Source organism: Paroedura picta, chromosome 9, assembly GCF_049243985.1.
Source record: "Paroedura picta isolate Pp20150507F chromosome 9, Ppicta_v3.0, whole genome shotgun sequence".
In the NCBI taxonomy this organism is placed as follows: Eukaryota; Metazoa; Chordata; class Lepidosauria; order Squamata; family Gekkonidae; genus Paroedura; species Paroedura picta.
In genome coordinates, this window is record NC_135377.1 from 54535319 (window position 1) to 54558314 (window position 22996).

At 40.6% G+C, this 22996-nt stretch overlaps 1 protein-coding gene across 3 annotated transcripts in view; it reads left to right on the forward strand.

Moving 5' to 3' along the window:
* The window catches only part of DOK6 (docking protein 6), a 195911-nt gene extending 172935 nt beyond the window's left edge, over positions 1–22976 (forward strand). For 2 of the 3 annotated variants that reach the window (XM_077352868.1, XM_077352867.1), the window contains exon 8: positions 18220–22976. In XM_077352868.1, coding sequence (XP_077208983.1) covers positions 18220–18359 — 140 coding nt within the window. In that variant the 3' untranslated portion in view covers positions 18360–22976. The remainder of the gene's footprint in view (positions 1–18219) is intronic. The other variant, XR_013234207.1, reaches the window with a different exon arrangement.
* Positions 22977–22996: the final 20 nt, after the last annotated feature.

A 22996-nucleotide genomic window follows, 5' to 3' on the forward strand; every position in this document is an offset into this window, starting at 1 on the left:
GGAGGAGGGGGTGGACAGGGGTGGGGGAAGGAAGGTGATTGGCTGGCCGCTGGACAGACAGGCAAGCCAGTTGGAGGAGGAGGCACTCAGAGTCGGGACAGCTGCCCTGGGTGGGTGTTAAGGGTGGCACTTAAGTCATGAGACACACTTCCCCCTCCAATTCCTTACCAGAAACATATTATGTGGAACAGATCAGGATCTGAAATGAAGCACTAAGTTGTATTGATTTCAAGCAGAGAAGCATATGCTAAAATATTATTTAATAATGCATGTTTAACAGTGCAGAGGAGCATGGTCTAGTGTTTTAACAATTCAGTTTTACAACTACATATTTTCTGTACAGAATATTTTATACAGAATATTTATTTTATGTATTGGTTATATGATACGATATTCTTGACTGTTGATCTCAGATCATCATCATCATCATCATAAACTAAATGGAGAGTAATTAGAATGAGGAACTCACTGTTGAAGTCAGCTTCAAGGGGGCTTGGAGAAACAAATAGAGCGGAGGTCCATCAGTGGCTGTAAACCTCAGTGTGCAGGCATAACACTGTGCTTGGGATAGTGATGCCCTGTATTCTTGGTGCTTGGGGGACAACAGTGGGAGGGCTTCTGGAGTCCTGGCCATGCTGGTAAACTTCCTGGTGGCACCTGTTGGACTGTGTGGGCCATTGACATGATCCAACATGACTTCTCATATGTTCTTATGACGAGGGAAGAACTGTCAACAGACCTTGCCAGGAAAAATGAGGCTGCTGCATGGGAACATGCAGGGAGAGGTGGATTTTCAATTGTAAAAATGAATGTTTCCATGGATGGCTATGCAGAAAACCCGGTCTGATCTGTGAGTGCCCTAACAATAGGCACAGGACAATCAAGTTCACTGGTATTAGCACTGATGACTATATATCCATCCATGCACTTGCTATTTTTCTAAGTTTTGTAAGCAAAAAGGTCCAATCTCTGCCTCTGCAGGAGCTTCTTGACTTCTTTAGCTGTAGGTAAAACAGACTAAGGGAAAGAGAAGATAGGGTAGCAAGGAGTGAATGTGAATCGATGCAGGGACACATACCTGCTCTTTGTTATTACACATGAAGCTGCATTTGTTCACATACTTTCACTCTGTCAGAAAAAAAGGAAGGAGAAACCATATGTCACATCAATTATGTCAGCCTTGGATTGTGTGAAGAAATCTGGCTCTTTGGTAAAGTTGTGGCTGGCGTCCCAATTATTGGATTAGGCAGAGTTTGTTTCTGCTGCCTTGCTTACGAGCTGTCATGCTTCACTGTGCCAGTGGCTTGGGTTTACTTAGAGGTGAGTCAAGTGTGACTCAAAGGAAAACGAAACAAGGCTTTGAAAAGTGAGTTTCTGATTGCTAATGAGCACTGTGTGTGTCTGTCTGGGGAAGCATTTTTTGTATCAGAATCTGCTGCATCTCTTGAAACAATAGCATTCATGTACACCCAAAGGAGTCTAGCTGAAATGCACAGAGTAAAATAGCTGGAAAACTGTGAGATCCTCCATCATAAAGGAGGATGGGTGGCTTCATATGGCTGCTAAACCATATGAGAAACCACCTAAAAGTTGCTTTACAGCAACTGGAAGCTGTGCTGGGTAGACAACGAATGGAATGTAGTAGTTAAAGCTGTTGATTTAGGAGAACTGGATTCTAATCCCCACTGCCATCAATTTCACTAGGTGACCTGATTGACACAGTCTCAGTCCAGAGTACTTTGTGGTGTGGTTGGGAATATTAAAGGAGCACTTGGGGATGGTTTATGCAGCCCAGCTTGGTATAGTGGTTAGGAGTACGAATTTCTAATCTGGCGAGCCGGGTTTGACTCTGCACTTCCCCACATGCAACCTTGGGCTTGCCACGGCACTGATAAAGCTGTTCTGACCAAGCAGCAATATTTCAGGCTCACCCACCTCACAGGGTGTCTGTTGTGGAGAGAGGAAAGGGAAGGGAGTTGTAAGCCACTTTGAGACTCCTTCGGGTAGAGAAAAGCAGCATGTAAGAACCAACTCTTCTTCTTCTGAACTTTGTACAGGCAGGTGGGACAAAAAATACACTAATAATCTTGTGTAGCCTTTGCATATGCAGTCACATGCATTGTTGCTACCATTTGGAATTGTGACCTTCATATACTTTGGAGCAACAGAAGGTTCCTTTCTCATGCAGTTATAGGTCTTGTGCAGTAAATGTTGAGATGGCTATGATATGCCTCTAAATTCATTCAACTAGCTGGTGAAAACCTTATCAAGTCATAGTTCACCAATGAAAAGGTTTTTCCCCCCCTCTCTCTGCAATATGGTAGAGAGTTCAAAAGAAGCAATAATGGAAATGCCATTCAGCAGCAGAACCTCCATCTTATAGTGATTACGTTTCAGTTTATTGGTTCTATCCCACTTCCAAGCAGCCTCCAGGCTCGGAGGGCTGCGTGGGGAGGGAAGAGCCCACCAAACTGCTCACCCGAGCTGGGGCTGCGGTGCAAGATGTTTTCACATCCATCTTATGCGACAATCCAATTCACACAATTTTTTATTTAAAGGTTGTTTTATTTACATGGGGTTTTTAATGGAGTTTAAGCTGCAGCTGTTTTCTTGGAGAGGGGGGTTTGATGGAGTTCTATTACAGTTTTTGTTTCTAATCTTGGAATTGTAAGCCACCTTGAGCCACAGGCTACAAACATTTTAAAATGAAGAAAATGGTAAACTGTGGAAGGGGGACATTAGACATAATTTCAGTAGTCTGTTATAATGCTACTCAGGTTTACCTGGAAGCAGACTCCATTGAACACTGCAATTTATTTTAAAGAAAAATGATCACTTTGAAATTCTAATGAATCTCTGGATTTAATAACACTGTAAATATCACATATAGTCTTTTTGGGATGCTACTTAATATGCCGCAAAATGTTTTCTATGAGAGTAAAGTCAAGAAGGGGGGTTGCCTGCTAAAGGGGATTATGATTTTCAATGTGTGTTTCTAAAAATGGAAGACTGTTCAGCTGTTTTCCACAAATTTTAGTAGTTTTGTAGAAATTGTGAGTGAGAATTCCATGTAAATGATTCAAGTTTTTTTGGACTATGCCACATTCCACACTAAAGAGCTCCTAACTAGGTGGAAATGAGGGGTGAAGGTCCTTGAAGGTCTTCCTGGAGCTCATTCGACCAGGTTGGTACCAGGACCAAAAAGATCCTGGTCCTGGTTGAGGCCAAACATATGTCTCGAGGGCCAGGGATCACCAGCCAGTACAAATTGGCAGAGTGCAAAGCTCTACAGGGGTCACAGTGATATTCAGAACAGGCTTAAGTATTCCTGCATGTCTGGCTGAACAGATAACAACCTGAAAAACACCTAGTCTTCCCAGTCACAGAGTGAGCCAGACACATAGAGCTTTTTCAGTTATCTGAGTTCAGTACTTGATAAGCTGTAACTAGGTGTGTTTAAATCAAAGTTCACATCTAATATGTAGGATCAGGTTACATTTAATTGACACAGTGCTGTTTTTTCCAGGGAAACAAATTAGTCAATCTGCTTTCCATATCAGTTGGAAAGCTCACTGTGGTTAGCATGACATGCTTGAAAGTTCTTGTTAAAATGCCTCCCTAAATAGTAGTGAGTTTAGAGTGCGTCATTTGTGATGAACTAATCCTACATATTAACTACATAGCAGAATAGACAAATTATTTAAAATAAAGATATTCACAAATGGTTCCATAATCAGCAAGTAGCTAAACAATAAGCATTCACATCTAACATTTCTTTGCAACCGGTTGTAATAACCAGAATCATAACTGTTGCTTTTCATGTCCCATTTCCCCAAATACATATTCTGGTAGTTACTGGATTAGACAAAAGCATTAAGCAGATGGGACATCATGTTCAAGTTCCCAGAGCAAGGGGCAAAGAAATATTGGAAAGAAGCAGATGACAAAAGAGAAATCTGGAGGGAAGGCTAGACAGATTTATTCTCTGGATTTTAAGATTCCCTTCTCTGGTGGTCCAGGATAGGGCAGTCTCCACATGTGGTAAGTAGTCACTTGTGGAAGAATGATACAGGGCCTCTGGTCCCAAGAAAAGCCTCTGCAGAGCATCAGCTTTCTGGAGCTCAGCTTGGTCGGCTTGGGTCTTTTAGCCTTCCAGGATCTTCTAGCAGTGAAGAACGTAAAAACGGACACTACAATAACATGACCAGATTGTCCCACTTTTGGAGGCACAAAAATTAATGAACTGGGAGGGGTAGGTTCCAGTGAAGAAACAAATATGAAATAGTACAGATGCACTGGGACACCAATACGGCAACAATAAATCTAAATAGAGTAGTCTCTCTTCAGTTTCAGATGTTTTTTATTTCTTACTTCATATAAGTCCCAGCGTGTTTCGCCTGCTGGCTGTCAGGAACCAGGCTGAGCCTAGCCTGCAGAGTCCGTGATAAAGACACATCCGAGATCCAACAGGCAGTTGTAAATCCAAAGAGAGCTTTATTAAACAGAGTCCATAGAACGCTAAAGCAAGCCAAGATCTTCCTAAGCAAAGATCTTGATAATAACAAAGAGCAATGGGAAACCCAGGGCAGATAGAGCCCTGTTCATAAGGGAGGGGTACAAAGGCATTTTGGCAGGAGAGCGAAAGGGCAGCAAAGGTGAGTAAGTTCACAAGATGCCAGATGGTCAGGAATCTAATCTAAGTTGTAACCATGTTGTTGAGACTGAGCTGTCTCCACAAGGACACTTATAGTGAGATTGATACATCAACAGCGGAAAACTCCTGCTGGGAAAAGAAGTGAGGCTTGGAGCCCGAGGGCAGATTTACCGGTTACAACCCTCAGTCTTTCTAGGGCCCCCACTGGGAATGCAAAGGGGGGGGCACTGGGAATACAAGGGGAGTCTTGAAGCCAGATGGCAGATTTATAGAGTTATGACGGCTGGCCTTGCTAGGGCCCAGGAAATGAAAAAGTCATGAATCGGGGTTCATGACACTGGCTTTGTCAAGGGACAAATCTTAGGAAATACAAATATGAAATTAGTAGTTGTACAATGATAATTATTAGTAAATAAATATAATACACATAGAAATGTCATGAATACATTTATTTATTATTTATTTATTTATCATACTTCTATACCGCCCTCCCCGGAGGCTCAGGGCGGTTTACATTATAACAAGGAACCTTACATAAAACAGTCTGTAAAACATATACATCAATAACCAACAATTGCAACCAAACACAACACAGTATAACAGTAAACAGTTGTGATACAAACAGGTCCAGGGCTTGTTGATGGGATTCTGAGAGGGGTGGTTTATTGATTGAATTCTGAGGGGGGGTGGGGGGGGAGCAGGGGCCCTTGGTCGCTGTTGATTACGTCTGGTCTCGGCCAAATGCCTGATGGAGGAGCTCCTTCTTGCAGGCCCTGCGGAACTGTTTAAGCTCCGTCATACATACTATTAGTATTTCAGACAAACTTCATATAAGCAAATATTTGTCTCTTGGACAGAGTATCTGGAACAAAAATAAGACATTTCAATTATAATAAGAATTTTATATATATAGGCAACAGCCTATATTGTTAATGTCATTTTAAATTTCCTCAAGTTTCTAAATATTGGAATGTGGTTAGTGGCTTGACTGGCATTGAAACACCCCCCTAGAGTTGCCTTTAAGCGGACAAAGAATATTAGACTTGTTAGTCAGAACAGACCATTATACAGTTACAAAAGGGACACTACAATATCATTTTAAAACATAACAGTTTTTCTAATTGTGCCAGCTCATGTGTCCTATATATTATTTTATGCCCTTGTTCTTTGATTTATTTTGGGAAAAGCACTCGAGCAATAAGAACTTGCCTGAGCAAGTATAAGTCTCGATTAAAAAATGGCATTCTTTCTGCCCCCATTGTTGAACATTGCATAATAAAAAAACATAAATGGGAACAATCTTCTAGCGTATAAATCCTGGAGTTTAGAAACTCCATTGGGTTTAACTGCTCCTTCCCTAAGGGGAGCAGCAACTTTGGCAGCCTACAGGTCTTTTCCATCCTTAGAGGTTGTCTGCCAGGCCACCATCTGGAAATCAGTTCATCATTTTACCAAACACTACTGGACTGATAAGGCAGCATGCACAGATGCAACCTTTGGTAAGTGGGTTCTGAAGCATACCTTTTTAAGGCCTTCTACTTTCTGTAGGAACTCCAGATTTGCACAAAAAATCTGAAACCTTTAAAAAATGCATTAAATGACCACCAGATAAAAAAGTGTCTGCACATGTGCAGACAATGCAGACCTTTATTCTTCAAAGCTGGTTGCAGCAGGCTCTGGGAGTCGTTCCAGGCTTGGCTGTGGTGGTGGATGATGCTGGGAGCTGCTCCAGGCCCAATTAATTAAATGCAGTCAAGATAACTGTGATTCTTTCATATCCGTCATTTATGGAGGCATGCTCCCCCTTGGAAGGGCTATGCATGAAATATAATGTTGGGCAAAAAGTGTACCAGTCTGGCCATCTGGTGACTGAGGCAAGGACCAGGGCATACAAAGCATTTGCCTTTCTACTGAGTTACAACCCTCCCCTCCCCTGTACCTGGAAAAATTGAATAGTCATTATGCCATGGGCCATGCTGGAGTACCTCTAAATCAGGAATAATGAAACACCTAAAGCTGGAAACCACATTTTGAAAAACTATTTAAGCAGTCCAAGGTTGGAAGTAGGGTGGTTTTCATCATGCTGAATCAATGTCCTGAGCAATCAAAGTGGTTTAGTCATTATTAGACTGAGCTCCATTATAATAAATTCTAGGTATTATTTCAGTAGTAATCATTTGTGCATTATCATTAATGGCATAGTTATCCCACATTTCAGCTGTTTTAGCCGCAACCTGATGCAATCAGCTGAGAACACCACTTAGCTTTGTTCTCCAATTGATTTGCTTTAACTAAACATGAAATATAGTTATTATAGCTGGATTACTTTTAGACTGCCTCATTTTCCAGGAAGACAAACTGTAAATGAATGGTTGCCATTGTGACGGGGTGGAGGGATGTTTGATGTTTCTCTTCTTCTTTATAACCTTATGTTCATCAGACTCTTAAAATGAATGGCCAAGTTCTTCTTTCATTTTAGTTGGCATTTTCTATCAGGAAACCAAAACAAAGAACATTCTGAATATTTTTCTGCTCCTCCTGTTTACAGCAAAGTTACGGTTATGTATAATTATAATTCCAGTTGTCCTATCAATATACTTGTTAATATATTTTCTGATAATTCTCAAAATTTTGATAATACATAAAACGTAATATGGAGGAAAGCTTTCAAAAAATGTGAACAAATTTTATGAAAAAATATCTAATAACATGATGCTTAAAGCACTTGTTTCAGATGATTTAATATTATAACGTAATACTCTGCGGAGCCCTTGGTAGCTTATAACATTATAAATACTTTGGGTTTATACTCTGCCATCCGCTTCTCTCAAAGGGTACTTTGTTCTACAGCCAGTATGTTATGACTGCTCTGGAAACTTCCCCATGTTATCTTACACTAACTTCACTGATTAAAATTTAGACCTAGTTTGCACATTGGCCTCTTTTATCTCATGGAATCATTCTTCATGAGGTGGATCTTACCAGCTTTTCCATTTGATCTCTTCCACTTATCCTCCTCCCTGCGGTTCCTGTCATGTTGCTACTGTCCATTTGTTTGTTTGTTTTTTATATGGGAACCTGGAGAGGGTGGGTGTGGTTTGGGTGGGGAAGGACCGCTGCAGGTCATAATTAAATTATCATAATTTTAAATTTTATGCTGTTTTAGTATTTTAATGTTTCTTGTTGGAATTTTATAAGACTGATATTGTTGCCTACTGCCTCAAGACAGCAAGACCAAGAGGCACAGCATATAAATCACATAATAATAAATAAAGCTTACTTTCCAAAGCAGCCATTTCCTCCAGGGATACTGATCCTTGTCATTTGGAGACTAGTTGTAATTTCAGGAGATTACCTGAAAGTTGGGCATCCCTACTAACCACATCTAGCAAGAATCAGATAGAAACATTCATCCACAATTACGATGTCCTTTTCCTTTGAGGGTTACCTGATGCCTACTATATGATATGAAGCTGGGAGTTCAATCCCAGCAGCCGGCTCAAGGTTGACTCAGCCTTCCATCCTTCCGAGGTCAGTAAAATGAGTACCCAGCTTGCTGGGGGGTAAACGGTAATGACTGGGGAAGGCACTGGCAAACCTGTGGCTTCTTTAAGATGGTGATTTTATGAAGTATGTTCTACAGTCCTTGCTAAAGTTGTACTTTTATGCTGCTGTATTTTTTATGTTCCTTGCTGGTACTTGCTTGTTTTATTGTTGGTTTTAACACTGATAATTTTATTGTTTTTTTTTATTTTTAGATTGTGAGTTGTCTTAAAGCAGGTCTCTGTAGAGGTGGCAGATACATTTCTCTAAATAAATAACTAGAAATTGTTGCTCCAGCATTTTGAATCTAAAATGATTGGCTGAATCAGTATTCAAACAGCTACTGTATGCATCTGTTATCTGAATTTAGGGCTGTGTGGGCTTGCGGTTATGTCTAGAAACCATCTTGGCTTCTGTCTTTACACTTCACCTGTTTAATTCCAATATCTATGGCAAATTACTCATCTAGCGTTTTGTTTCTTTTAATTATTACTGGTAATTGAAAACTTTTATGGCTAGCAGAAGCTTAGATCAGGAGCCTGGAAGCCTTACAAAACTTTTTCATCTAGCAAGAAGTGTGAAATACTCTTAATTGTTTTCTTTCTGTTAAAGCTAATCTAGATCTACACCAGACAGTTCTGATACTATTGTCCTTAAATAACTACTTACTCAAGCTCAAACTACATACTACAACCCCCCCCCAAAAAAAAACATTTTTTTTTTACTTTGGGTTGTTTCAAATGCTATTTGTATTGCTGTTCTGCAACCCACAAAACTTCAGACAGAGACAAGACGGTCTAAACCTAACTCCATGCTCTGCTTCTGATAACTCAGTCATGAAGGAGCACAGTATCACTTTGTAGTATGGTTTGACTTTAGCTATATAGCCATCTGTCACTTTGTTCTGTCTGCCCATGGACTATAAAGGAGGTACATTTAAGAGCTGGGCAGGCAAGATAAGGTCTCTGTTTGAGCTTCTGCAAAAAAGGCATTTCCAGGGAACTATAGTGTTAACCTCAGTAAAACGGCAAGTATTCATTGTATTCATACTAGCTGCTAAATGTCAGCAATATTTGCAGAAGCTGAAGCTAGAATACATGCATGCACTACCTATGGGAGTATGCACGGAGGTAATAAGATGAATTGCTTGATGGTAGAAGCAGTGAATGCTTCCCATTGATCCAAGGCTAAGATTGTACTGTTCCAGAGAGAAGTTCAATAGATCAACCATCTTGGTGCCTCCTCGAAGTACACAAATCAGTTGTTCCTGCCAATCTAAACCTTTTGTTACATGTTTGTAAGTAGAGGCCTGCACAGGCCTCCCATCTACAGCCTCTTGGTCTTTGCTTGAACTTGAACCACTGCTTAACACATTTGTTTAAGAAGCATGTATGATAAAGAACACAGCTTTCAGACAGTCCCGTTCTTTCGGGGTATACAGGCTCTGCTGACACTTCTGTCTTGCAATTTTGTTACAATCTCCATTGATCAGATACAACAGCTGAGAAAAGTCCGCTGGTTAATTACAGTGGCACTATAGTTTGAGAGGCAAGAAGAAAATGGAATATAAACCATCAGAAAAGTGTATCAGACATCTGCCGCTGCTGATGAGTGATGTCTATTGGAAAGGTGTTACTGAAGGTAATTTTCAAGGATACAAATGGAAAGACGCATGACAAATCTGTTTAGGCAGAACATCAGCAATGTGTTGTTTCTTAGATTCTCTGGTTAGAGATCATTGCTAGAACTGTGCAGTGCCCCATGATCTCTTTTATGTTTTGCTTTTATTATTTTTATATCTCTCTTCCTTCATTCTAATAGCTCGCCGTTTTTCCCCATGTCTCTTTATATTTCCTCTTATTGTTAGTGCTCATAAAGTGAAATCTCTAGGCATTCCTTCCAAAGGGCAAATCATTGTTTTTCTGCTGGAGCATTCAATAACTGCCACCTTCTTCTGCCTTTCATGCTCATTTCACACTTTTCCTGGTAAACTTTTTTGCCTGTTGGCTTTTAGTTCAGACTTCAAATGCCAAATGGTTGTTTTATAATGAAAATAAAAGGCTATTTTCCATTTTCAATCTCTTCTTTACAGTTAAATCCTAACACAAGAAGTCAACCATTTAATCTATTTTTCCTCCAGAATGTGGGCACACACGCAGACACAGAGACCTCAGTACTGACATTAACAACAAAGATCCCCAGTGGAAGAAAATGGAGGGGTAACAAACTGGTTACTCAGTGCTGAGGTAACATTTGGAAGAGCTTTAGGTTGTTTCACAGGTGACTTTTCAAAGTTTTTGTCAGATCTGTGAATAATGTTTCCCATGTGCCAACATATGCAGGTCTATGCCAACACACATAGGTATGGAGTTGCCTTTCTACACGGAGCCCAGGGAGCATAGTGAAGGCCTTGTGACACCTTGATTTCCCATTACAGATGCCAAAGATTTCCCATTACAGACTGACATTACAGACAGATTTCCCATTACAGACTGTCAGCAAATGATAAGAACAACCATACTTCATTTTACTTACTGATGAGCCATCGTGAACATCGGAAAATATTACGGTGACCTCACAGTAGCTATTGTATTGCAAATGAACTTCAGGAACAAACTAGAAAGGGAAATTGCAGAGTTGCAAGTTATTACAACACTCAGAAAAATGGAACCTGCAGGACTTAATGGGGATATTGGGGTTTTATATCATTATATAGGCTAACCTCATCCAGTCCTTCCATCTGTATTCTCACCAATCTGCCAGAAGAGCTGTACATCCTCTGTATTATTTCTTATTTGCAATTTGAAATACTAGATTTGAATGTAATGCAACAAATAATAGACTGTAATATAAAGGTTAATAGAAAGGTTAATCAGAATTTATTGCTCTGGTTTGGGAACACCGAAGATACATTGCACAGCCAGTCACCCCACCTCAAAGCTGGCTCTTGGTGTTAAGAGCATTCAGCATCAATTGAAAATTTAATATGCTGAATGCTCATTTGTTGCTCACCCTTAACACCAAGAGCCAGCTTGGTGTAGTGGTTAAGAGTGGCAGCTTCTAGTCTGGAGAGCAGGGTTTGATTCCCCACTCCTCCATATGCAGCCAGCTGGGTTACATTCAGCTAGTCACAGTCCTGTTAGAGCTGTTATCACAGCATATTTCTCAGAGCTCTCTCAGCCTCACCTACCTCACAGGGTGTCTGTTGTGGGGTGAGTAAGGTAAGATAAGCTGCTTTGAGATTCCTTCAAGTAGTGAAAAGTGACCAACTCTTCTTCATATGTATGGACTGGTAACTTCTATTTCAATGTATCTGAAGTTGTGTACAACCAGATTTTGTACACAAACATTGTTCTGTAGCGTAATAAAGTTTCTTGCTAGCTATCAAGGATTTATTGTGCCAAAATGGGATTTGTGTACACAGCAGACAAAAAAAATCTATTTCCCCCCAAAACCTGTGTTCTAGTTCATCACACTCAAAGCACTCTACATATTGTAGGCCTGATATGGGGAGTGATTGGCTAGCAAGAAATAATCCCAGGGAGACATTTCTATCTCATGGGGAACTTATGTGCAATGAAAATTTCCCAGCAGAGCCCCATACAGCCGTTTTAGGTTTGGAAAACTGGTGCGGGACAGGGGAAGTTCACCTCTTTCCATGTATGTGTTCCCAGTGCAAACTGGACTGGGAAGCTCAGGACTTTAAGTGCTTGTAATATATGAATTGGCCCAAATGTGATTGTAGGTCAACAATTTTATTGAATGGAAATATAGCAATTAAATCTAATGATGAAAATAAAGACGAATAGTGTTTACTATAGTATCCTTTGGCGGCGTAAACATTGGTCTAAACACTTTCACATTGTTCACAATGATATCCTGGAAAAGTATTTAAAAATCTTTCAGTAGCTGCAACCGTAATAATTGATTTTCAAAAAATATTTCTTACCAGTGAAAATTAAATGTTGCTAGAAGACTTTCCCATTGTGTTGTGTTACATTCCCTCTCAGTGGTATCATCCAAAAATAAAGCTTGTACTCCTGCCCTCCAAAACAGTGAATCCTTTCTGCATTGCCCCTGATATGTATGCATTTTCACTGATAATGAAAATTACCTTAGTGAAATGAATCAAGATGAAGGCTGTTATTGGTAATCAAAATACCGCTTTTACCATCCAGCAAGATCTAAGTGAGAATATGATGTGGTACACGTGCCCTTGACTTATTTTTCAAGCATCTATTAATGTTCTTGCAATTCGCTAATGGAATCTGATCTATCCAGATCTCACATTGTCTCTGTGTACTGCTACTGCTTAGTCTAACTTTTCTTTCTTTGCCTAGTAAATCATTTATGTATATGTGTAACTTTCTCAATAAATGTCATGTCACACCATCCCCCTTATTATGTAACATCGAAATAATGGAGAAAATGATGTTTGGGACACCCCCACAACAAATTCCTGCTAATGAATTGCCTTAATTGTGGAAGTGTAATGATAACCATACAAATGCTAAAATATATACCATACTAGAAATTAAGTCCACTGTAAACAGCTGCAGCCATTCCCAGGTGGTGAGGCAGCGTGCTAGACCCCCCTCCCTCCAGGTAGCTGCCGTTCCCAGCTGGCCAGGCAGCGTGGTCATCGGCTCTCTTAGCCGGTGACCTCACTGCCCGGCCGGCTGGGAAGGGGTTTCTCCTTGTTGTCTGGTGTTTTATGTGGCAAAATTATCTCGCTCAACAAAAAATACTGCCATTGAAGATACAAGATACAAGGCTTGCCTCCCAGTTTTGGACTATAAGCTTGTTTTAATTTGGAATTAGGATACTTTTCCAGATAGTTTTCAGTTATTGGCAAGGTATGACCTCTCTTTCGCACAGACTCATGAACCAAGCATACGGAACATTCTCTGTTGTAAAGAACATCATATACATTATTAATAAATGGCAGAAGTGAAATTTCTGTACTGGGAATGAACACTTGCTCAATATAATTGCCAGCTGTCTAGGCTTAGGTTGTTGTACAGAAGGTTTATTGCTAAACTAGTGAGAGAAACCTCAGCATGAAGGGAAATGGTTGATAGTCAAAGGATTTGAAAGTTGGATCCTTGCTTATGGTATATGCAACTCAACCTACTTTACCCTCAGATAAACAGTCTTTGCAAGTTTTTGTATTACTTTAAAAGCTTGCAAAATGTATTTGACCAGAGGCCTGGAACAAAAGTGTACGTGCACCAAACTGCTCCCACCCTTCCATCTCCATTTCCTGCTGCCTCATCACGAAGCAAAAAGCCACAATGTGGTGGAGGGAAAATGTGGGAAGGGTCTCCCATGAGGAGGCTTACAAGCATGGCTTACAACTGCATGTTTGCAAGCAGGAGGCAGCACAAATTTTACACCTCCACATAGAATCGGTCTCTGAAATACTGGAAGTGCTGATATCAGTGTAGAGATTGGAGAGCTAAGCACACACATGCGCCATATGTTTCTTTACCACTTGTCCTCATTCTATCTGCCCACCCATAATTTGCTGTAATCTGAAGCACTGGGGCAGGGGGAACCAGCTAAGGATGAACAAGGACATTGCAGGAGAATAGGCAGCCTTGGTAATTTATTGCCACAGGGAAGCACAAACATCTTGGCAGAATGGGCAGCAATTAAGTCCTTCCTGTCTGCAATGCACTTGTAAGAATGTAAGGAGAGCACTAATGGGATCAAATCAATTATCTATCTGGTCCAACATCCTGTCTCACATAGTGGCCAACCAGTTCCTTTGGACATAAGAGTCCAAGGTTTTCCCCTGATGGTGCTCCAAGGCTCTGGGATTCAGAGATTTGACACTGAATATGGAAATCGCCCTCAGTCACCACTGATAGACATGATAAACTTATCCTCCATGAATCTATCTAATTCCCTTTTCAAACTGTTTATTCTTGTGGCCATCACTACATCCTCTGGCAGCAAATTCCACATTTTAATCACTCTCTGGGTAAAGTAATGTTTCTAGGGAAAGGCTAAGTGTCTCTGTGTATGCATCTGTATCCATATTATATACCCTCAGTCTCTTCACTCTTGAACTTTGCTTGTCTGTCATATCACAGTGAGACAGTGTTTCTCTTCTGGGAGATGTGTGTAGTGGAAAACTTTCTCTGAGTATCTGTATGATTCCTGTGCCTGTGACCATTGTGCTGTAAAATCTAATAGTAAAAATGGAATCAGTCTATTGGAATTCTGTACCATATATTCAAGGGCTGCCTTTGGGTTTAATCAGCCTAATAATCCCTGGCTATACAAAGAGAGAAAGAGACAGAGACAGAAAGAGATACAGAGAGAGTATGTGCACATGCATGAGGAAGGAAGGAAGGAAGGAAGGAAGGAAGGAAGGAAGGAAGGAAGGAAGGAAGGAAGGAAGGAAGGAAGGAAGGAAGGAAGGAAGGAAGGAAGGAAGGAAGGAAGGAAGGAAGGAAGGAAGGAAGGAAGGAAGGAAGGAAGGAAGGAAGGAAGGAAGGAGTTCATTGCCTGACTTAAGTTCATTGATTCCTGCAGTTATCTGGATTGTATGGTCAGTTTGGTAGAACATGACATTAGAAGTGTGCACTTCAAAATAATCCATATGAATTTCAAACACAGAATTCAGGATGAACACTGGTATTATTACCTTGTTTCTTCTAGATTATCAGTTCCATTTGGGAATGGGGGCATAAACATGGAATTTCAAGTCCATCTAAATTATTTATTTTAATATTTTAATCTACCAGCACTCATTTTTCTGACCCAGATGCAGAACTTTACACTTATCTTTATTAAATTGCATCTTGTTCTCATTTGCCCATTTTTCCATTGTGTTCAGATCTCGTTGAACTCTGTCTCTATCTTCCGGAGTATTTGCCAGTCCTCCCAATTTGGTGTCATCTGCAAACCTGATGAGTAGTCCCTCCACCCCCTCATCTAGATCATTAATAAATATGTTAAAAAGTACTGGGCCGAGCACCGAGCCCTGAGGTACCCCGCTACTCACCTCTCTCCAGTCTGATGAAACACCATTGACAACAACTCTTTGAGTGCGGTTCTCTAACCAATTCCCTATCCACCTAACTATCTGAAAATCCAGATTGCAGTCCTTCAATTTATCCATCAGAACATCATGGGGAACCTTGTCAAAAGCTTTACTAAAATCCAAGTAAACTACATCAACCGAATTTCCCCAATCCAGCAAGCCTGTTACTTGGTCAAAAAAGGAAACTAGGTTGGTCTGGCAGGACCTGTTGGAGACAAATCCATGCTGACTTCCTTGGATCACCAAATTGTCCTCCAGATGTTTGCAGATCGCTCCCTTTAATATCTGCTCCATTATCTTCCCCACAACAGAGGTCAGACTCACTGGTCTGTAGTTTCCTGGGTCATCCTTCCTCCCTTTTTTGAAGATCGGAATAACGTTTGCTCTTTTCCAGTCCTCCGGGACATCTCCAGTCCTTAAAAAGGTTCTGAAGATGATGGACAAGGGTTGTGCAAGTTCTCTGGAAAGTTCTTTGAGTACTCTCGGGTGCATTTCATCCGGACCAGGGGATTTGAACTCATCCAGTGCAGCTAAATGCCTCTCGACAACCTCTCTATCCATGTTAACCTGCCACCCAGACACTATCCTTTGGCTACGGCCATCTCTAGATGTGCCTAAACACTTTGACCTGTGGGAAAAAACAGATGTAAAATAGGCACTAAGCCTTTCTGCTTTCTCTGCATCTTTCGTTAGAGTTTGTCCATCCGCACCCAACAGTGGGCCTATTGCCTCCTTTACTTTACGTTTGCTCCTCACATAACTGAAAAATCTTTAATTGTTACAATGGGCTTCCCTGGCCAATCTTAGCTCACTCTCAGCTTTGGCCTTTCTGATGATCAAAATAGAAATCAAATAAGGTGTTGATGAAGGTTTTTTTTTAAAAAAAAAAAATCAGAGTTAAGGGGGCCAAAAAGGCCAGTGCAGATAAAGCCTAGGTTTATCTTGAGGAAACAGTGAGGCCATTATTTCCTGTGAAGCAACCAAGCCTTGCAGGACTCCACAATTCCACCAGCCATTTTACAGCTATAGGAGTGGGTTCTGCTGTCTCTGATGCCTCCAGATGGTGCATCCAGATGGTGCAATGCTAGCATAAGTCCAGAGCAGTTTGGTCCTTCCTTTCCTTTTCAAGGGATGGTTGTTCCTACCTGCCTGTTTGTATTTGGTGACTACAGCAGGACCCATGAGTTTAAAAATGACTATCCCATATAACACCACAAACTCTCTTATCTTGAATATAACAATTTCAAATTGAGTGAGTTCACACACAACTTTGAACCATAAAGAGTACAGAAATCATATTCAGAGAAAGCAAGTGATGTGCAGACTGCATTATAACAATGCATTTTCTCCAAACAGAATTTAGCCTTTTTAAACATGCAATCGAGACACAGCTCAGTGACTGACTGCTAATGGTATGACCCATTGGCCATCTTTCAGTTTTAAATAATTCCTAAAGTAATATATAATCTTCCTCTACTTCGTATCAGAGTTTAGCATCACAGGCATAGTCTGTGATTAGTGGAACTGACTAAGGAGGCCTTGAATATATGCACTAATCTGTCTCTGTAGCCAGGAGAAACAAAGAAACAAACACTGCTTTTTTTTCTCCCCTTACAGATTTTCATAGAACAAACAAAATGGCTGCATTAAGAGCCTTAAAAGACTGTTAAAGGTCTCAGAATAAGATGGAGACATGGTTCACAGTTTTGAAAGGACATTGTTGTAGCTGATGTTCCAAGCATAAAAGCTAAGGGCAGATGACTTCTTCCAAAGAAGCTCCCATTAACAGTGTAATCTCACAGAGAGTTATTCTTCTCTAAAACCATTGATTTCAGTTTCAATAATTGCATAGGATTGCATTGTGAGTTAATTGGGCAGTTTGCTGTAAGCTTATCAAATGGACTCTCTTGGGAGCATTATGCCTCAGTTTCTCATCAGCAAATAGGATACCAAAAGAAAAACAAGCCCTTGTTGGTGTAGCTTATTACCCATTTGCAAGGCAATTGAATGCAAACATTTCCTTAAGACAACAGGCATCAAAGCTTTGACATCACACTCAAAGTTTCAAAAGCTAACAGGGGTATAACCCAGTCAGTAAACTGTAAAGCTATGCACGAAGAATCAATTCTCATTTTGCAAGCAGTATGGTAGACTGAGTGGAGGAGATGACAGTGCCGCTGGAAATGCAGTCCGGGGCTTCATTGCTTGATGACATTACTTTTCCTTCCTTGTTGTTGCTACTTACCACTCTTTTCTCTTTGCATATTTTGATTTGCCCGTGATTTCCCAAGGCAGCCAGGCATGCAGCGTTTTCTGCTACCTTTGCAAGATGGATACAGAATCCAGTGATAATTCAAGACTCACTATTTCCATGGAACTGAATACCTGACCTGAGATGCTACTCAATACTAATACTGTAGTCCTGTACCTTATCAGTCTGCTGATGCTTCCACATTTGAGAAGTTTCTGTTCCACCTTTGGACAAACAAGAAGCAATTGCACCCAACCCTACAGCTGTATTGTGTTCCAAGCTCCAAGTGACAGGCTTGCAAAACTAAGGCTAGACCTTAACTACTCCCATCTTAGTGGAAAGTCTGTTAATGTGACACCACAATTGTTCGCATTTTCTAACATTCATAGCCCTGCAATCAATTTTCAGTATCGTGTGCAAAAATACATGGTTGTACATTTTATAGAATTCTATGTCATCTGTATAACTTTATAGATGTAATCTTACTCTTATAGAAGCAGAGCTGCTCTTACGGTCGTACAAGATATAAAGCATTGACAATTCCCACTTTTATGCATATCATAATATTTTAAATTTGAAGTAAGTCTTTTTGAAATGCCACCCCTTCCAGAACATGTATCATTCTATGCCATAGAAATTCAGTAAATGTAAAACTGTTGAGATATGACCAGTGGCTATTCTTAAGAATGGACTTCTTTTTCTTCCCCTTCCTTCCAGGTCACAGTCTTGGCTCAATGAAGGTGTCTCGTGCACAGACATTTCCCAGCTACACCTCGGAGCAGAGTGAGGAGCACGAGCAACGCCTCTCACTGTCTAGCAGTTATGGATTCAGCTACAGCTCAGGCCTCCTCCAATGACACACAGACAGTGTCTGACTTGAGAGACAGTCTAGCGTGGTACCTGCCTGTGGGGCTCAGGAGCCACTGGTCCCTTCCTCAACATCCACAGACAAGAAATGGTAGTGAAAATGAAGGGCGTGAGTCTCCAGGCTGGTGAAGGTGGAAGCTTGGATCACTGCTTTCCCGGGGCAGAATCTAAGTCTTATTTATTTAAATTTTGTATTGATTTTTGTCCATGTTTTAGAAAAAGAAATGATTTCTCGCTGAAATCCTAGTGGTGTATGGTTGAGGTTCTTCTGCATGCCTCAAACACCACCTGCTCTGGGGAGCAGAGTGTCTGCGTGGGGCAGGGGGAGGGGAGCCGCATAAGATGTTGTCAGTGTGCAGCTCTTGCCAAATCGATTCTGTTGTCAGGTTTGCTCATCCACAACAGAAGCCACCTTTACTCTAGGTATCAGTCCACCAACTGGATCATCATTACACAAATGTTGCTCAATGAACAAAACTTTCCCCAGAGTGCTTCCCAAATTCAGGATGTAAACCTTGCCACCTGCTACACACAGTTTAGTCCCAGTGTCTTGATGGGATCTACGCATGAGTAATTTTAGGACTGTAACCTAACACTGCATCCATGAAATGGAGCCAGGGACTCATAATCAGAGTCTCATAAATAAAGTAAAAACATGTGATAGAGGAATCGATAGATACTTCCAGCAAGGTGGCATGACAGTGCTTCATAGCCCTTCAGAAATAGATTGTGTTGTATATTAAGAAGTCGTTTACCTAAAATACTTACCACACTGAATATTTATGGCCAGATTCCACTCTTGAGCTATGTACATTCTGAACCTATTACTCCACAGCATCCCATTGTGGGCAGGGATCATAGAGCTCAAAAGGAGACAATAGAACAGTGCAATGCCTGTCTTCCCATTGTAGATATTTTTAAGGAGATGACTGGATTTAGAGACAGGATTTAGAGACCATATTGCTCGGCAGAAGCCTCATAAGCTACAGTTTTGTAGGACCAGAAGAAATAAACATAATTTTAAGTTTTTGGTTTTATTGAAATCTAGTAGCACCTCTACTTCTCTAGTTTGGCAAAAGGCTGGATCATAAATACAATAATGGATCAGTCACAGTGAATTTCCCCACCCATTTATCTTCTTGCATGGTTGATTTTTTAAACAGGCTCTGTAGAATTAACCTCATGTGGGACTGAATGTAGGGGAACTGAGTTTTTTTAACCATTTTACTAAAATTATTTTAAATAAAACAAAAATCCAGTGGCACTAAGGTTATTTATTTCAATCTGAGTCTTCATGGGTCACAGAGGGGCTCATAGTGTAATTCATACCAAGCCTTGACTCTTCCCTCATCAACCTGTCCTGTAAAAATTCCCTAGTATGGTGTTTCCATCACCTATCTATCTGTGATCCACAAAAGCACATATTGAAATAAATGATGTTACTTTTAAGGTGCCACTATATATTTTTTAAATTTTGATTTGCAATGAACTTTTATTGTGCCAGAAGGTTTCAACATTTTCTTTCTAAGGTGTTTAAATAGCAGCAGCAAAACTGGATCCACCAGAAGAAGTTTACACCTCTGTCTTCAAACAGGCTACTTTTTATCCCAAAATTGGAACAATTGGTAGGCAGCTTGGGAAAGGGGAAGGAGGGGAAAGATCTACTTTGGAGACATGTTCTGTGAACACTTTCAGTAGATTCAACAAAATACCTTAAAGAAATAAGAGAGAAGGAAACAGCTGCTATTAGTCCAAAACTGTGGGGGAGAGCAGGGGCATTTCTGCTCCCGTTAAATATAGTGAAATGCTTACCTTAAGTAGTCATTATATTCCGGCCCCTCCATATGACATCACCAATGTCCAGCTGGCTACATCCTCCATTTTAAAGTGTTACTTGGGGAATCACATAATGTAGATTCCCCAACCTATTTAGCGTGAGCTACAGGAGAGCAGCCAGCAGGCAACCTACAGAGGGAAGGTATGGAGGCTCAAACACGCTAAAGGCACCTGCCTCGTCCTGCTCTCACACCCATCTCCCTCTCCATTGTTCCCGGAGATGGGAATTAATTTTTTTAAAGGTATAACTTCCTGGAGTAACAAATAGGTGGACAAGCATTCAGGCGATGCCAGAAATGTTTTCCCCCCAAATTTGTTACATAAAGCTTGCCTCTCTAAAGTTCTCCCCCCAGGAATGAGATTAATTTTTAAAAGTATCAAGACTCGTAACATAAGCGGTAGTGTTCAAAAAAGCACTATGTTTCTATGATTAGATGCATAGACGTTTAAATTAGTGGGCATTGTGGGACCTTTAAAACAAGGAGAAAGGGGATTGGCTGCCTGGCTTGATTGACAGGTGCAAGAGAGTTGTGTGTAAACCATGTTGCTCTCTTCCGCCATTTTCAGCAGGTGATATGGAGGGTGAGAAGCATGAACAGATGGCAGACTAGAGCAAGGCAACAAAAAGGTGAGGAGGGGCCAGGATAATGTTTAGCACTACACCATTTAGCAGGCGTAATGCTATTTTTGCTAATGTGCGGAAATGCCCCAGGTGTATTTTTGGCTCAGATTAGCCTAATGCACACCCCTAATTGTAAAGGCGGTACCTTTGGGCAAGTATGGAATATGCCCCTTCTCAATCTCAAATTATGGTTCTAAGTATTACACAGAAATGTTGATATCAAATAAGCCTCAACTTCTACTCAATGACTTGATCTCAGAGGGCATTTCTTTCTCAACAAAGCTATATAAACAGCACATTGCAGTGAAAATAAGATATAAATGGATAGATGAGAGAGTGAAAGAGACATAAGGTTCTATGTATAAAAGGAATTTTCTGTCCTCTGGTCTCTATGGTCCTTGTAATGAATGTGTAGTAGACAATTCTCATACAATACCCAAAACTCTGAGGAAGAAAATTCATTGTGAGTGGATGGGACATTTGTGATCCTGAGCTTGGCTAACAGTAGAGTTCCCTGCAATTCATTGTTATGGTAGCACAGGAAGTGGGAAAAGGAACAGTCAGACCCTCTCTCCCTCCTGTATGGTTGACAAATCCTGGCTGTGAAACTCCTGGAGATTGTGAGGGGTGGAGCCTGGGAGGGTGGGGTTTCAGAAAGGAGGGATCTCAACACTCCATAGTCTGCCTCTGAAGTTCCCCGTGTCCAAGGAAGCTGATCTCTGTAATCTGGAAATTCAGTTATAATTCCAGGAGATCCGCTGGTCCCACTTGGAGGCAACCATATGAGCCACATCAGACAAGGTTTGTACTCTCACAACTTAAAGACAGGAAGAAAAGATGTTTATAAATGGTGTGGAAGAAATGTCTGCTTTGATTAAACATTTATTGATACATTAGGGTGAGAGATTTCCTCCTCCCAAGCCATTCCCGCAGTCTAACAGATTGCCAGCTTGTACACCTCAGTTAACAGCTGCTGAATGAAGCAGTTTGGGAGCTGATGGAATTAATCATACCCTTTGCCTGTCACTTATTTTTCCTTTATCTCACACACCATGTTTCCACTGCTGAAGAATACCACTTCCTCTGCATAGCAGTGATGAGATACCTACTGCCACCCTGCACAATTATTGTCCCATGTTGTTGTCACTATGCAGATGGGCAGCTTTTGGAGCTGTGATCAGTGGTATTTGTCAGTTTGAATATAAAATCACATTCATGTGGAAAGACTTTCTTTTTAAAATATGCCCTGTGAGAGAACAGAGCATCTAGTGGCTTCACATCTTGACAGTACAAAACAAAATGTTATGCCAGGTGAAAGAAAAAATGTTACAACCTACTAGGAAGTGATAGTAGCTCTGTTTGCATTTAGTTTAGTCATAGGGCAACCACGTGTAATTACTGAGATACATAGATGCCAGCCTCATATGAATTGTATGATGTAATGGTAAGCACTCTCTGAAATATGCTAAGTTTGACCCCAGCTGAGAAAAGTAGAAAATGAGGTGTGGAGAAATCATGGCAGTAATGTTGCATGCTCCCCAGCAGCCATTTTGTTATAGGGCATGCCACCATGTATTTACCCAGCAAGAATTTGTGAGTACATCTGCTACCATCCCTCAAAATTACTAGGGTCAGGGATACTGGGGATCTCTAACTTAGATGACATGGAATAAGCACTATAATTAACTATATATCATGAATATGACTATTTGTTGATTTAATAAAAATAGAGGTATCCCCCAAATGTCATGTACCCAGTAAGTATGAACACTGGAATGGTCCTATACAACATAAATGACCAATGGTTCATCCCCAATGTACTCTATTTTTTCCCTGGTGAAAGCCAAACAAATCTGCTACAAAAGACTCCATATAATTTTCTCAGTATACTTGTGGTCTCTAAGGTGCTACTGAACTTTAATCTAGCTATAGCACTGTCTGTAAAGCAGGTAACTGGATGTAGCTCCCATAGTTTTACCAAAACACACTAATTTTTGCTGTCTCAACTGCACTGTATCTTAACAATACTTTTTCAAGCTGAAAAGCCACATTTATTTTTTAATGTGCAAAATAGCTAAATGGAAAAATGAACAATAGGAGACATGGCAGGTATCTACAATAAAACTTTCTGTGCTGGGTTGAGTTTTTATATGGAGTAAGTAACCATGT